The following is a 16,662-nucleotide window of genomic DNA, read 5'->3' on the forward strand; positions in this document are numbered from 1 at the left end:
ACAGACTTGAAGACTAAGTAATACAAGACTGTTGAAGATGAAGAAATGATCAATGTATTGGGGAGATATCTGAGAGATCCTGAAGCCAATTTGCCCAAAACTCAAATCAATAAGGATAACTTGGATGATGATGATCAGAAGAAAGATGATAAAAAACCTTCTGAATCAAATCCAAAGAAACTGACAGCAAAGAAGGAGATATGAAAAGAGATGTTAAAAAGAAAGGAAATGATAAGAAGAAGGGTGAAGAGAGAAGAAGAAAGAAGAAGGAAGAAGAAGAAGGAAGATGGTTCAGAACCACAGAAAATACCCTACAAATCCAAATCAACCAAACTCAAACCCCTAAGCCAACAAACTCAAATACTCTACCACCTCTAACCTCTAAGCCTAAATTCTTAAACAAACACACTGCTAACACCATACTGAAAATACAAATCACCTCAAGCCAAATTTGTCTATATAAAATCTCAAACCTATCTTCTTTTAAGACACCAACCAAAACTCATTACAAATATGTTGGAAGAAAACCAAAGAAACTGCAAGTTACTGAGAGGGCCATCTGGAACTACTTTAATCAAAAAGATTTTCTAACCTTGAATTGGTGCATCACATATGAAGACTACTTTCAATAATTAGCTGAACAAATGGTCAAAGTTTGGGCTGTATCATTGAGGGAAGTAAGAATCTACTATCGAGATGGATCCTACACTTTACTTGGAAGGAATTTAATGGATATATTTTCAACCACAGAGATAAAGAGGGTAATAACCTTACTGAAGGATAAGGATACTGGTACAATGGCATGGAGGTATGTATTGGCTGTATGGTTGATAGTAAGGGAAGAAAGAAGAGCAAAAGAAAAGGCTGAAAGAGAGGAGAGGGAAAGAAAATATATTGAAGAGATAGAAATGTTTGTGCAAAAATATGAAGAACTCAAGGCAAAAGGGATGAGCAGAATTACCAAGGTTGGACATTTATAGAACATCAAGGTTGGTAGATTCTCAAGAATTAGAGTTGGTTACTTGAACAATTATTCATTAGATGAGTGGCTCAAACTTGTAGAAGCTCTAAGAGAGACACAAATTATAGAGGAACTGGAAGTGCTTGTAGTGTTAAAGGACCTTATTAGAAAAGAAACAGGCTATGAGAAATTTGTATGATGAATGTATCTTTCAAACTCAAGTGATCACTTAATGTACAAAAGTTGTATTTTTGTCAATTTTTATGTAATGTTCTATTGTTCATTATAACTTGGGGTTAGTCTTGTTAGCAGACATGAATTTGTGATAAGTAATCTTCTCACAAATTGGGGGAGATTGTTGTGCAAGACATGCATGTACTATAACAAGACTAATTCAAATTGATAGCCCTAAGAATTAGTTGTATGATAATCTTACTTTGTATTTTGTATTGTATTTCTTGAGTCTGTAAAAATGTCAAAGATTAGAATGAAGTATTTTTCTGTAAATAGTCTCAAGTCTAAGAATGAACTTTGGAAGAAGATCAAGAAGATCATGCATCAGAGAAATCATGAAGAAGTTTGGAGTTGATTAAATCTGTTTTAGGAAAAATATTATAAGTCAAGAAATTTACAAGTCACCGATCAAGTCATTTAGAGAATTCATTTGAGATCTCCACAATGACTTATCAAGAAGTCAAGAATAACTTGTCGAGAAGTCTCAGAGATATCGACAAGACAAATGAAGATTGAAGATTGGAGATATCGACAAGTCATTCCTGCATTCGAGAAGTCAGAGATATCGACAAGCCAAAATGAAGATATGAAGATCGAAGATATCGACAATTCAATTTTCTCATTAGAGAACTCAGAGATATCGACAAGTCAAAATATCTATAGAGAACTCAGAGGTATCGATAAGTCAATTCTACATGCAGAGATTTGGAGACCTCGACAAGTCAAGTTCACATTCGAGAACTCAAAGACCTCGACAAGTCAAAACACTTGTCGAGAACTAAGAGATCTCGATAAGCCATTTATACTTTGAGATGTCAGTTCTCTATACAACAAACTGGAGATCCCAATATGAAGCTCAAAGTACATAATGCAGACAAGTTAAATATTCAAGATTATCAAACATTAGATGATCTAATCAGTTAGATTAAAAAGTCTACAAAACCAGCTTGAAGAGTGCAAGATTAAAGGCCAAGATTAACTGACAAAGGAAAGTCACAGATTCACAGGATTTGCAAAGATACACTAAGCCAAAAATGGAAAGCTTTAGAGATAACTTAAAATAGGGTTTAGTATATTCTATTGCATATTATGTAAACCTTTGTTTACTAATCTATAAAGTAAATACTGGTCCTTTGTTTTTAAATTGTATGAAACAGATCTAGATTTTCTTATAACTCTCTCAAGTAAGAAGCTGAGTTCTTTACTTACAAAGAATCCAGGATTTGTAGCAAGACACTAGCTTCTTTTTAATATAAAATTAAGTAAGTTTTGAAATATTATGTGCACTGTTTATTTTCAGTTAACATAATATTGCTGCATTTCTTATCTGCTTTGTTAACCAAACAATTAACTTTGAAAAAGCCTTAAAAAATAACCAAATCACATTCACCCCCCTCTGTGTTGTATTTATTACATAACATCTTCTTCAATCATTAGTGCCAGAATTAAGCATTTACCGCAGAATCCGTTTCCCCTTTAGTTTCAACAACATCCGAGCCCACAATAGTGTATCCACATACGGATATTGGGCAGCAAAGGCAATGGACGTTCGAACTTTTACCACAAATACAACAGATATGTGAATCTGAAAACCAACAATACCAATTAATCATATTGATTTTGGCATAGTGATAAAGAAACGAAAGAGAGAGGATATGAAGTTGAGGTTTGAGAGAGAGTTCCAGTCACTTTTTTTGAGTCACTTTTTTTAGAGAGAGAGAGAGAGAGTCGAGGTTATAGTCGGGTTTGAATATTGTAATAGAGGTTGGATGGTTGAGGAGAAAGGGGGAAATTTGAGAGAGATAAGTTCGGAAAGGGAGAAATAAAAAATGAGGCAAGGGAAAGATTTTTTGTGAAGGGGGAATTTGGTGTATTAAAACGGGGGCAAATGATAAGTCAATTTTGTTTTTTTTTAAATTGGTCATACACAACGGCTTGTAAAATAACCGATATCAAAGTTTAAAACTTATATTTGAAAGTTTTTTTTGTGAACACAGACAACGGATAGTATAAGTAATCAATGTCAAAAATATATTTAATATCGTTTATTTAGAAACCCATATATTTTTTTTTTAATATAAAATATATTACGTGTCAACGTCTAAGTATCAATTAATATTAATATTAACATAAAATATCTTATGCACTATTTCAAAGATATTAATATTAAATTTGGGACTCAACTAAGGCATGTAAAACGTAATTCTCTCTCAGTAGAATAATTATCAAGTCTTCCGTATATGGATATAAAAAGGAGCAGCAGCATATGTGTGGGAGGATAGGGAGGGGGATTGGATTATGGATATAAAAAGAATAAAGGGGGAATCACCAATGACGCCATGTTTCATTCCTTTAATATGTGTATTTAAACTCCATTCTACCGCATACCCGTAGGTCTTACATAACAACCAAATATAAGTATAAGATAGATATATATTCTCCCACTCGAAACTAAATCAAACCATAACAACACAAGACATACCATCACCATTCGAAGCTCCATTAATTTCATAAAACAATTATATCATGGAAAACAAGCAGCAACAGCAGCAGCAGCAGAAATATGCAATGAAATCAAGATTCAGACGTATATGTGTTTTCTGTGGCAGCAGCCCCGGCAAGAATCCTAGCTACCAAGTCGCAGCCATTCATCTTGGAAACCAACTGGTACCCCCTTCCCTTTTCTATTATCCACACGAACACAGGTCTCAAGTGTGTGTGCTTATTTAAGTTGTGTTTTAAAATTAGCAGTATTTCTAATGTGTGCCTAACTCCAATAAAAATGGGTTTTTTTATTGGTGGAATTGATGTAAATGCAGGGGTATTAACATTTATTATTCAACCACCAATAAGAAGAGCCTAGGAGTTAGTGACTATTTGACCTTGTGCACACCATAGAAAATCCCTAAAACAAAACCGCACCCCAGCCGCCGTAATAATAATAAAACTATGTACATGGAATGAACCAGGGGACTCTGCATCAAGCCTAACTCCTCTAGTCACTCTTCTTGCAGACAAAACAACAATTGTATAATCTGTTTCATCTGATGCCATACCCCGAGTAATTAAATTTCTGCAAATTTTATTTTCATAAATAATTTTTCGGGAATATTGTGGAAAATTCGCACAATCATATACATACTCCCTTGTACCCAAGTACCAAGCACAAGAGAATATGACAATTAGTATATGGTTTCATGTACGTATGTTTTAGAAAAATAGAGTTGTTTTTTTAATGAACAGCATACTTAACGTGGAAGGTTTAAAATGAAAGTCAAATTATGTATGATTAATATAATATATAATATAGTATAATGAAGAATAGAATAGAATGTGAATGAGTTGATGGATAACGTGTCGCATTTGGTAAGAGGAAAAAGGGAATTATAATTGAGAAAAATGAATAGTTTAAAAAAAATGGAGGTACAGGTTGAAAAGAACATCGACTTGGTGTATGGAGGAGGCAGCATAGGGTTGATGGGTCTTGTCTCTCAAGCTGTCTACGATGGTGGTCGCCACGTGTTGGGGTACCCATCACTCCCTCCCCTTTTCTTCTCCATGTTTTTATTTTTCATCAAAGTTTTTTAATGTCTCTTTCTCCTTTTTCTTTTTAAATGATTCCACAGGGTTATCCCTAAGACACTTATGCCCCGAGAGGTAACATTTTTATTCACGACCGGTATTTTGTATGCACACAAGAAGAATCACAGATATGTAAATTTTTACTCTGAACCCTTCTTAGATAACCGGAGAGACGGTCGGCGAAGTAAGACCAGTGGCAGGTATGCACCAAAGAAAAGCAGAAATGGCGAGACAAGCTGATGCATTCATAGCCTTGCCAGGTACTTACCGGAAGATAAATTTTTATATTATATTATTTGGCAGTGTGGTACTCTTTTTAAATGTCTAGGGACGACTGGGATCTCAAGCATTGTATTTTTCCATGGTTTGATTGGTTGTTATTTTGTGATCATCTCAGGTGGGTATGGAACACTAGAAGAGCTACTTGAAGTGATTACTTGGGCTCAATTGGGTATTCATGATAAACCGGTACACGTCGCATTCTAATTCTAATCACTTTACAATTTTACCTACAGGGATATTTTATAATCAACTTGTTCAGCAGGTTGGTTTGTTGAATGTGGATGGTTATTATAATTCTCTGCTGTGTTTCATTGACAAAGCTGTTGAGGAAGGTTTCATCACCCCTTCTGCTCGTCACATTATTGTTTCTGCGCCTACTGCCACTGAACTCATGTCTAAGCTTGAGGTACCCCCTTTAATTCCATTCTTGGATACTAGAATGTTAAAAACATTCGATGGTTGACTACTACAACATTTTACACATGTATTAGTAGTATAGCTTACGGCAATCAAACAATAACTTTGTATGTGTTTTATGTTTTAGGACTATGTGCCAGAGCACGATGAGGAGTCGGCTAAGCTAAGCTGGGAGATGGAACAACTGGCTTACACATCAGAACCAGAAATCGCGCGTTAGCTTGATCCAGCTCCACAATTAAACCATTGACTTTCAGACCAGAAAAATTGACAGACACTCAGATTGATCTAAACAAATTGGTAGATAAACAACGATATAAACGGAAACAGAACTGAAAAGGATCTTAGCCTCAGCCTGTTGAACTACTTGCTGTCATTGAATATCATGTCAAGTCATGACTCATGTTTACAGTTTTTTTTTCTTTAATCTAAATGTCAAAACAGTACCTTTGTGAGTTGACATGATGCGTAAGATTTTTTTACCTGCAATTTTCATTCAGTACGTATGTTATCTTACTTTCTTGTTAGTGGCACAATCATTCGCAACCATCATCGTCTTTTGACAGATTGGCTAATTAAAAATGACACCGAAATTGACAATGATCAACATGTTCCACTAATTTATAAGTATGAAGTTGTGTAGCTCCAATAAAATGGAAACGGACAGTTTGAAAACCATGTTGACAAAACACTGATAGGACGTTGTTACCAGTCATTTCCATGATGGAAAAACTGAAAACAGAATGTTGGGAAGGAGTTAGTTACGTATAGAGCATCTAGGCCTGAATTGATTGACCAAAAGGAAGGAGGAAATGAGTGACAAAGTGAGGCCCATAGGTCCCCCACGCTTATAAGTGCCACCAATATTGTCATACTTTTTGTACTTTCTTAGTTGTAGGTGTCCAATGTTGACGAGTGCACATTTACATGGATAGATAGATAGATAAGGTCGGACTACGTATCGTGTATTGTGTACTTGATCTATAATTGCGCACTGGTGGAGTGCGCGTGCATGTGGAATTGTAGCTCCATACAAGTAGCCCATAACCCCTCGCGACCCACCCCACAATTGCGCCAATTTGCTCAACTATCTGGATGATAAATGTAATGATAGGGACTAAAACATGCTTCTTCAACTAATTTCTTAATCCCCAATCATTTTATTTTAATGCACTTACACTATTGGATCTTAATTTAGTGTACTAAACGCACGCTTCATCATTATATTTTGGATAATTTCATTGTTGACTCTAATCTATTTAATCTAATTGGACTTGTGTGACATGTTTTATCTGTGTTCTTTTAGCAAAATGGGGAGGGGATAATGAAGATTGAATGTTCAGTTTTTGTCGTTACTCAAGTTCTACCACTAACTGTATCTGATGTTTATGATTTTACCACTAGACTGTCATTGACTGTGCTTCAGGTGTGTTTACTAATATGATATGCTAACGCTCATTGAAACATTTCGGTTAAATAGGATACAAGTGATCACGTCAAGGTACTAACGAAGAAATTCTTGTTGTATAACAAATTGTTTATATCTGTAAATTTGGAGCTTACAAATAACGCGTATAATCTGGACTGAATACCTGTCAAGGCCGTCAAGGCCGTCAAGGCTTTTGATAGTCCATATAACTCCTCCCGCAACGGTAACACCCGGACTCCTAACTCCATCCAGTCCCGCGCCCCACTATTTCTAACTGATCCAGTCCCTCAAGACCAGTTTTAAGATATCCCAGCACGTGAGGCACATGCCGCAACGCGTTATAGGGACAACTGTCACCCATCAATCATGAGAGTGATCAAGGCACGTATCAGAATATCCTCACAACATTCCCCAATCAATCCCCTCCCGACACGTGTGAAGCATCCACTTCAGTCAGGTGTCCTCCGTTCCTAGAACCAACGACTACGATTAAAAGGTATCAACCCCAAAACCCTACCCTTGGGCTATAAGTAGTCCAAGGGGGAAAGATTTTCGGGTTAATTAATCTCTCACACTCATATACACACACAGCCACCTGACAGTCGTATCGATCTTCATCTTCCCCAAAAGCGAGTTCTTACTCTCACGCCCAAGGCGCCGCGGGACTCAAACCCCCCTTCCGATGTTGTTTTGTAGGAACCCTACGACAGCTACACCACCACAGCGGAGAAGGATCCAGGCACGGCGAGGAAGGAGCAGCCCCGCCACCAGAAGTTATCATTTGGCGCTAGAAGGAGGGGCTCTCCATCCTTCGGTCTCGGTGCCCCTGAATTCACCTTCACCAACAAACTCTCTAGAGAGTCCATTTCCACCACCTGTAAGAACCCAAACAACCAAAATCTCACATAAATATGAATGTTTTTTGTTTAAGCCACGTTTGTGTGTGCTCATTATTTTGGGCCACGTTTGTGTGAGCCATGTCTTGTTGATTTACGCCGCGTTTGTGCGCACTTTTTGCTAGTCTTTGTTGTCTTAGAACCCAGATTTTGTTTTCGTTTGTATATTGCCTTTATGTCCTAGAACCCAGCTTTGTTCATTCCACCACATTGGTTAACCAGTCCCAAAACATTGCTTGAATTAGTCCCAGAAAGCTGTTATTATTCTGGATAGTTTTTGCAATTTTCGTCAGACAACCTTAGATCGATATTTTGAGATTGGATACTTTTGTTAGTTGTTATTGTTATTGGTATCTTTGAGACAATGTCGAGATCAGGGAAATATACCTCTGGAAGACCCTCGGCTAGTACTCAAGTCCAAGAGCCGGACCACCCCCATGCTCAGGACCCGGGAGTGGATCAGGAAACACTCCAGGAGCAACCACCGCAACACACTCCTGTTTTGGAGAGAATTATTAATCCCCGGGATGCCAGGAGCCTCATCAAGCTGAACCAATACAAGTATACTAATGTCCCGGTGGCCAAAGAACATATGGCCAACCTCACAAGCAATGAGCTAGCAGAAGCAATCAGGCTCTATAGGCAGGAGCAAGCCCGGATCCAGGAAGAAGCTGAACTAGTGGACGAACCGGAGGAGTCCGGGGACTCCCAGCAATCAAAAAGATCAGTATTTGACCGCATTAGAGCCAAAGGGAAGAAAAACCAAAAGGATCAGGGCAATAAGAAAGAAGCAGAGCTAGCCAAGCAGAAGAGGTTGGAAGAGTTGATGGAATAAATAAGAAAGGAAGAAGAAGCGAAGATCGAGCTAAAGATCGAAAGATGCAGTTAGAAGAAGAGAAGCTACTGGCAAAGTCCAGAACTAAAAGAGCCCTGAGAGATCCCACTCCGGAACTCATCTCTGATGAAGAAGATGAGGAGAAACAGAAGGACCTAAAAGATATGATCTATGAATTGCAAAGAAAGATGGACAAGGACTCCGGAGTAGAAATTGGGGAAACTCTAACTCCTTTCAGCCACTCATTAGAGGTCATCCCCCGACAGCGGGACCTGAAGCACTACAATTTTGATTTATTTGACGGTCTGGGAGACCCGGAAGAGCACTTGAATTACTTTGAGCAGATCGCCCAAATATACTACTACAACGACTTAACAAAGTCCAGGTTCTTCGCTTCAACGATCAAGGGAGGGGTGCAAAGGTGGTTCAGCAGGATTCCCTCCCGAAGCATCCATAGTTGGAAGGAGTTCCGCGCAGCATTCCTTCGAAGATTTAGAGCAAACAAAACACATAAAATGCATATATGTCACTTGAAAACTATCCGGCAGCATGACAACGAATCCCTCTCCGCTTATATGCGCCGGTTCTAAGAAGCAATCAACAAAATTAGAAACTTGAATGAGCGCGAAGCACTGAGCATCTTAGGAGAAACTTAGATCCGGAACACAATGAGAGATATAACGTAGAACTGATCAATAAGGAGCCACAAAGTCTGGCGGCAGCCTATTCAATGGCTACCAGATTCATAAAGGAAACAAATGTACTCCAGGCCATGAGGATGACCCGGAACGGGGGATCCATGAGTAAGAACTCCGATGAACGATCAAAATGGGGTTACCATCAGGACAAGAAGTTCAAACAAACCAGCAAAGCCAAGAAAGACAAGTTACTCCAGTCCTCCAGAGACTCGATCCTAAGCCGGAGTCCAAGAGCGATCCGGGACCAACAAAGCAACCCCGGGAGCCAAAGCAGGAGCCGGATTGGACTCCTCTCAACATGGTCCGGGAGGAAATCTTGAAGGAAATAAAAGACAAGCCCTTTTATTATCCTCCTAAGCCAATGCAAACTCCTCCGGAGAGCAGGCCTTATAACAGGCAGTGTGATTATCACGAGACACATGGCCACAAAAAGGAGAACTGCTTATCACTCAAATACTTCATCGAAGATCAAGTGAAGAAAGGAAACCTGAACAAGTACTTGGTCCGAGAAAGCAACAATAGAGGAGATGGGCAGAAGAGGGGAAATAATGTAGTCAATATGGTCCTAGGAGGCTCTCATTCCCCACCAAGAAGCCCGGACTTCGGCGAAGAAGTGCTCTCGATCCAATCACTCCCAGATCTGGTGATATCCTTCACCATTAAGGATTACGAAGGAGTCAACCACCACCACAATACGGCCTTAGTGGTCACCTTGGACATTTTTGATAATGAAGTAAGAAGAATGCTAGTAGACAATGGTTCCTCGGTAAATATCCTCTTCAAGCACACAGTGGATTGTATGTAGTTAGGGAGTGTCCGCTCAGATGATTGCCGGGAGGACCCACTCTACGGGTTCAGACACAACCTAGTCCCGATCCAAGGGACCCTATACCTACCTGTAATTTTCGGGGCGGCTCCTAACCAAATTACTCATGTCATCAAGTTCTATGTCATCAACACTCATTCGTCCTACAATGGAATCATCGGCAGGTCAGCCTTAACAATGATGCAGGCAATAACTTTAATTTCTCATCTCAAAATCAAATTCCCAACCCCGATAGGAGTCGGGGAGATAAAAGAAGATTATGGAGTTACTGAGACATGCTACAGCCAAGGATTAGTCATGGAGGAAACACACCAAAACAACAAAAGGAAGGCCACAGTCCTTCGCAAACAGCAAAGTATCAAGAAGCACCGACTCAGGCCAAGAGAAGAAACAACAAAAGAAGTGCAAGTCATAGAATCAAGCCAGGTCCTAGACCAAGCTAGTCCTACCATGCAAGCAACCAAAGAAAAGGGGTCGGACCAAATAAGCTCCTACTTGAAGAAGAACTCAGAAGCCCGAATTCATCAAATGGTCTCAACCAAATAGCAAGAAAAAATTGAAGCAGAAGTTGAAACAAAAGAAGTCCAGGTTGAAGAAAGTAGTCCTAGCAAAAAGGTAAAAGTTGGGTCAGGACTCGAGGAGTCCTTCAAAGAAAGACTAGTGTCCTTGCTCCGGGAGTACAAAGATGTGTTCGCCTAGAGTCCAAGAGACATGTCCGGACTACATGAGTCCATAGCTATGCACAGCCTAGATGTCAACCCTAACAGAAAACCTGTCAAGCAGAAGCGAAGAAACTTCGCCCCAGAGAGGCAGAAGGCCATAGATGAAGAAGTGGAGAAGCTACTCAAAGAAGGAATCATCCAAGAAATAAAGTATCCGGAGTGGCTAGCTAACGTTGTTATGGTAAAGAAGTCCAACAGCAAATGGAGAATGTGTATGGATTACACTGATCTGAATGATGCATGCCTGAAGGACCCATACCCTCTCCCATATATTGATCAATTGATAGATTCCACCTTCGGACACATCATGCTAAGTTTCATGGATCTCTTTTCCGGATATAACCAGATCAAGATATACCTAAGACAGCATTCATAACTCACAGAGCAGTCTATGCTTATGTGATGCTGCCCTTCGGACTGAAAAGCACAGGATCCACTTACCAAAGATCCATGAACAAGATATTCAAATCTCAAATCGGCAGAAACTTGGAGTGCCATATCGACGATATGATCTCCAAATCAACAACTATACCAGGACACGTAGAAGATCTGAAGGAGTGCTTTGACAACCTGAGGAAGAACAAACTTAAACTGAATCCAGAAAAATGTACCTTCGGGGTAGGAGCAAGCAAGTTCTTAGGATTCATGATCAGCAACAGAGGCATAGAAGCTAATCTGGAGAAGATAAAAGCAATCCAGGAGATGAGGGCTCCCAGGACCCAAAAAGATGTGTAAAAGCTAGCATGTTCCTTAGCAGCACTCAGGAGATTTGTCTCAAACCTAGCAGAGAGGTGCTTACCATTCTTCGATTTACTCAAGGGAGCAAGAAACAAGAAAGAGGTAAACTGAAGTCCGGATTGCCAAAAGGCATTTAAGGAAATTAAGTCCTACCTCTCTTAGCCACCAGTCCTAACTAAAGCTCAACCAGGAGAGTCTCTCTACTTATACTTGTCAACGGGAGCCCAAGAAGTAGGAGCTTCCCTAGTCAGGGAATAGAATGGAAAACAACAACCAGTCTACTATGTAAGCCAAGTTCTTAAAGATGCGGAAACTAGATACCCAAGACTGGAGAAGTTGGCCTTCGCCTTAGTCACAACTTCAAGAAAACTCAGGCACTACTTCTAGGGAAGAGAAATCAGAGTGGTCATAAATCAGCCTCTAAGAAAGATAATTTACAAGCCAGATGTGTCGGGAAGACTAGTCAATTGGGATGTGGAGTTGAGCCAATTCAATTTAACTTTCATTCCCAGGACTCCCATTAAAGCTCAAGCACTTGCAGATTTCATAATCGAATGCAACTTCCCAGAAGAAGAACCAGAACCAATGAACATGGATCCAGAGATAGAACAAGATGCAAGTCCGGGCGCCGGGACCTTGAAAGTAGATGGTTCTTCAATAAGCGAAAGATCGGGAGTCGGACTCATACTGAAAAGTCCTGAAGGATTCACCATTCAAACAACTATATCCTTCGGTTTTCCCGTAACAAAAAATCAGGCGGAATATGAGGCATTGATTGCAGGACCAAAGCTCTCCAGGACTCTGAGGGTCCAGGACTTAAAAATCTACAGCGACTCCCAGATAGTGGTCAAGCAAACAAACGGAGAATATATAGCAAATGACCCTATTCTGTCCAAGTATCAAGCACTGGTTCAAAGTTACTTAGCCTCAATCCCAAAGCATCAAGTTCTTCAGATATGTCAAGAAGAAAATGAAAAAGTGGATATTCTATCCAAATTGGTCCGGAACTCATCAAATCTGGACTACTCAGTTTACTTCGAAGAACTCCACAAACCATCTATTGATTCCAGAGAAATCTTGGAGATCGAAAGCAACCAGAACTGGATCACTCCCTTCATCAACTACTTGGAAAAAGGAGAGCTCCCAGAAGAAAAAGGAAAAGCCCAAAGATTGAAAACAAAAGCAGCCAAGTTCTTCCTCGAAGGAGGACTACTCTACTGAAGGACTTTCTCATCTCCTATCCTGAAATGTGTCCGCCCAGAAGAAGCAAAGTATTGTTTGACGGAAGTCCATGAAGGGATATGAGGAGATCACATGTCCGCAAAGGCCCTAGCTCATAAGATCATAAGACAAGGCTACTACTGGCCAACTATCCACCAAGACGCAATAGAGTTCGTGAAAAAATGCAAGGAATGCTAGCTCTTCAGCAATGTGTCCTGGATCAGCCCAGTCCTACCCTCCTCGGTCCTATCACCTATCCCCTTTGATATCTGGGGCATTGATATTGTGGGACCCTTTCCCCGGGCCAAAGGAGATCTTAAGTACTTGTTAGTCTCAATTGATTACATGACCAAATGGGTTGAAGCGAAAGCAATGAGAACAATCAATCAGCAAGACTACATAAAGTTTATGGACAATATTTTGATGAGGTTCGGGATACCACGAGTCCTAGTATCAGATAACGGACCCCAGTTCATCGGATCAGAATTTGAGTCCTACCTTCAGGAGCGCGGGATCAAGCACAAAAGATCATCAGTAGCATATCCCCAAGGAAACGGCCAAGTAGAAGTCACCAACAGAATCCTGCTCCGAGGTATTAAAAAGAGACTCAAAGAGAGCAAAAGCAAATGGCCAGAAGAATTACCAAGCGTACTATGGTCCTACAGGACAAGCCCCAGGACAAGCACCAGAGAAATTCCATTCAAACAAGCTTATGGCACAGAAGCAATGCTTCCTATTGAAGTGGGAACTCCTTCTCACAGAGCAATAAACTTTGACGAAGAAGCCAACGAAGAAGAACTCAGAACAAACATGGAGTTAATTGATGAGGTCCGGGACCAAGCTGTAGAACGGATGGAAAAATACAAGGAGAAGACAAGAGAGTACTTCAGTAAGAATTTCAGAGTCAAAAACTTCCAACTGGGAGACTTAGTCCTCCAAGACACAGAAGCATCAGATCCCACAAACACTGGAAAGCTAAAGCCCAAATGGGAAGGACCATACAAGGTCAAAGAAGTCCTGAGGCCAGAAACCTACAAACTCCTGAACATGGATGCCTCAGAAGTCCCAAATACTTGGCATGGACTAAGGCTAAGAAAATTCTACCAATAGAAGTAAACAAACAAAGCAACCAAAATCTTGTAGCCAATATGGCAAGCAATCAGTTTGTTTTTACTCATGATTTGTATGAATGAAACTTCGGATTAGTGAAATGCATTTCTCTTTTTACAATTATTAAAACTACCTACTAGTCCGGACAAAATATTATTCGGGACTAGAGCAACAATATTTACTTAGAAATAATTTTCTAAGAAGCAACCACTAGTCCGGACAAGCTATGAGTTTGGACTAGAGCAAACATATTAACTTAGAATTATTTTCTAAGTAAAAATAAACTACCACTAGTCTGGACAAGCTATGAGTCTGGACTAGAGCAAACATATTTACTTAGAATTATTTTCTAAGTAAACCTAAGCAATCATTAGTCTGGACAAGCTATGGGCCCGAACTAGAGCAAACATATTAACTTAGAATTATTTTCTAAGTAAAAATAAGCTACCACTAGTCCGAAAACTCTATGAGTCTGGACTAGAGCAAATATATTTACTTAGAATTATTGTCTAAGTAAACTAAGCAACCACTAGTCCGGACCACCTACGAGTCTGGCCTAGAGCAAACATATTTACTTAGAATTATTTCATAAGTAAAAATAAGCGACCACTAGTCCGGACCAACTACGAGTCTGGACTAGAGCAAACAGATTTACTTAGAATTATTTTCAAAGTACAAATAAACAACCATCAGTCCGGACCACCTATGAGTCTGAACTAGAGCGAACAACAACTTAGAAAAAATTACAAAGGCAAAAATAAACTACAGAGACAAAGCTAAATAACAGCAAATGAAAGAAAACATTCAAAAGTTAACCGAACTCAAGTTTGCCCGGAGCCAAGTACGATAATTACAACCACAGAGGATTAAACGTCTTAAACAATATCAATTACAATTCAGAAAGAAATTAAGAGTCAAGAGCATTCGGCGGAAGAAAGCTGGGGCAAAGACCATCGAATGACTCTGGATGACCGAGTCCAGCTTCGATGTTCTACTTGGCTTTAATTAATTCCTCGACAAAGCTGTCCCAGTCCGCCTCCAGATTGGTCTTGATATGCCTTTCGGCAACCAACCAACAACGAGCTATCTCCGGAGCACCAGCATTCACCATTGCCTTGTCATACTCCTCTGACTTCTTAAACTCCTCAATCACCTCCGACTCCGCACGAACTGAAGAAAGCTATTTCCGGAGCTCAGCTAGATCGGACTTCAAATCAGCAACTTCCTTCTCAGCATTCTTAGCCCGGGTCGTAACCGCAGTAAGATGCTTATTCTGTCCGGAGAGAGAGGTGTCCTTAACGATAATCTGGTCCATCAGCTCCTTAATCTAAACATCTTTGTCAATAAGAGAAGTCTGGGCAGCCTTCAACTAATTATAAGCAAGAGAAGCAGACCCGGCCATATAGCCGCCAAGCTGCAAAAAAAACATATGCACTCTCACAAAATAATCTAAGGAAAAAGGAGGGAAAAAAAATATAACAACAAAGTACCTGACCCCAGAGCCGGGTACACTCCTTCATAGTCGCGTCGAATTCGGAATGGTTCATTTTCTTCTAAACATCCTGATTCGGGATCCAAGCAATGAAGCGAGCAACCTTAACCTCGAGCTTTGGGCTGCTACCCCCCGGATTCTCAACCTTGAGACCCTTTCCTTTGTCCACTCCAGACTCCCCACCAACAGGAACATTCTGAGCCCGGGGAGGCTTCCCTCCAACACTCCGAGACCTCTTTTTCTTCCGACCAGCTTTAACATCCGGAATCTCCCCAAGAGGATCAAGCTCCTCCAAATTCTCATATTCATCACCTATCTCCACCTCAACATTCCTCTCCGGACCCCTTACATTTGCATCAGACTCTAGCGTAGAGATAACATTGCTCTGAGACCCTTCTTCCAGAGAAGCATTCGATCCGGACCCACCAACAGCAGCTTTCTTAGGCAGTTTGAACGCTTTCCCTAAACCCTTCAAAGCATCACTGTATGCCGAATAAGACATGTCCAGATTGTAGTGAGGTAGACCTGAAAAACACAAGGGAGAAATAAACTTAGAACAAGTATAAGACACAGAAAAGCTAGCAGTTCTGAAACATAATAGTCCGGACTCAAGATAAAAAACTTACACCCCAGCCTATTCATAGTTTTATACATCATGAATGTATCGCGGGTCAGTTGAATACCCATACATTCACAGAAGGCAAACACCATCCGGATTGTCTCTCCCTGGAGAGTAGCTTGAGGGAACCGGGTCCGGACTCCCTCATGAGAAATGTGAGGGAGATACTTCAAATCTAAACCCATCAGCATAATCAACTCCCCATTTCAATGCTTCAGGGAAGACTGTTGAATGATGGGCCTATAGGAGCCGCCATATCCGCACTCTGCAGCCCAGAACCGAAGCTCATACAGAGCCATCTAACTGGACTTAACCAGACTAAAGATGTGGTGCCACAACCTAAAGGTAGGCTGCACCTTGAACTGATGGCAGCAAGCTATGAACCAAGTCATCCACTTGATCCCATTTGGAGTTATCTGCATCGGAGACAAGACGTACTCATACTTGTAGAGACACTTCAAGAAGATATGCTAGAACGGGTTCCATCCGGAGCGCAAATGCTCCAACCACACCGGCACAAATCCATCAGCCGGACGGTGATAGATCCGCTCACCGGGCTCCGGCCACCTTCACTCAATCCGGGGATCTAACTAAAAAGCA

General features: G+C 40.4%; 3 protein-coding genes across 3 annotated transcripts; all 3 read left to right on the forward strand.

Annotated features, from left to right (window-relative positions):
• Positions 1–3,472: 3,472 nt before the first annotated feature.
• LOC141697806 (putative cytokinin riboside 5'-monophosphate phosphoribohydrolase LOGL10) lies at positions 3,473–5,936 on the forward strand. Its single transcript, XM_074502351.1, has 7 exons — positions 3,473–3,862; positions 4,625–4,722; positions 4,822–4,852; positions 4,938–5,037; positions 5,175–5,245; positions 5,322–5,465; positions 5,604–5,936. The coding sequence occupies exons 1-7, from the start codon at positions 3,722–3,724 to the stop codon at positions 5,694–5,696; spliced, it is 678 nt and encodes a 225-aa protein (XP_074358452.1). The 5' UTR covers positions 3,473–3,721; the 3' UTR covers positions 5,697–5,936.
• A 3,528-nt stretch (positions 5,937–9,464) lies between these two features.
• Positions 9,465–10,139, forward strand: LOC141695497 (uncharacterized). Its single transcript, XM_074499737.1, has one exon. It carries the CDS (start codon positions 9,465–9,467, stop codon positions 10,137–10,139), a length of 675 nt encoding a protein of 224 aa, XP_074355838.1.
• A 2,072-nt stretch (positions 10,140–12,211) lies between these two features.
• Positions 12,212–12,841, forward strand: LOC141695498 (uncharacterized). The gene has a single exon (XM_074499738.1). The coding sequence runs from the start codon at positions 12,212–12,214 to the stop codon at positions 12,839–12,841; it is 630 nt and encodes a 209-aa protein (XP_074355839.1).
• Positions 12,842–16,662: the final 3,821 nt, after the last annotated feature.

The sequence above is a fragment of the Apium graveolens genome, chromosome 11 (genome assembly GCF_009905375.1).
Source record: "Apium graveolens cultivar Ventura chromosome 11, ASM990537v1, whole genome shotgun sequence".
NCBI lineage: Eukaryota > Viridiplantae > Streptophyta > Magnoliopsida > Apiales > Apiaceae > Apium > Apium graveolens.

Coding starts and splice junctions, on each gene's coding strand:
- LOC141695497 (XM_074499737.1), top strand. CDS start 9,465: ATGGGGTTACCATCAGGACAAGAAGTTCAAACAAACCAGCAAAGCCAA.
- LOC141697806 (XM_074502351.1), top strand. CDS start 3,722: ATGGAAAACAAGCAGCAACAGCAGCAGCAGCAGAAATATGCAATGAAA. Junction 3,863..4,624: donor TTCATCTTGGAAACCAACTG/GTACCCCCTTCC, acceptor ATGGAGGTACAG/GTTGAAAAGAACATCGACTT. Junction 5,246..5,321: donor TGGGTATTCATGATAAACCG/GTACACGTCGCA, acceptor CTTGTTCAGCAG/GTTGGTTTGTTGAATGTGGA.
- LOC141695498 (XM_074499738.1), top strand. CDS start 12,212: ATGGATCCAGAGATAGAACAAGATGCAAGTCCGGGCGCCGGGACCTTG.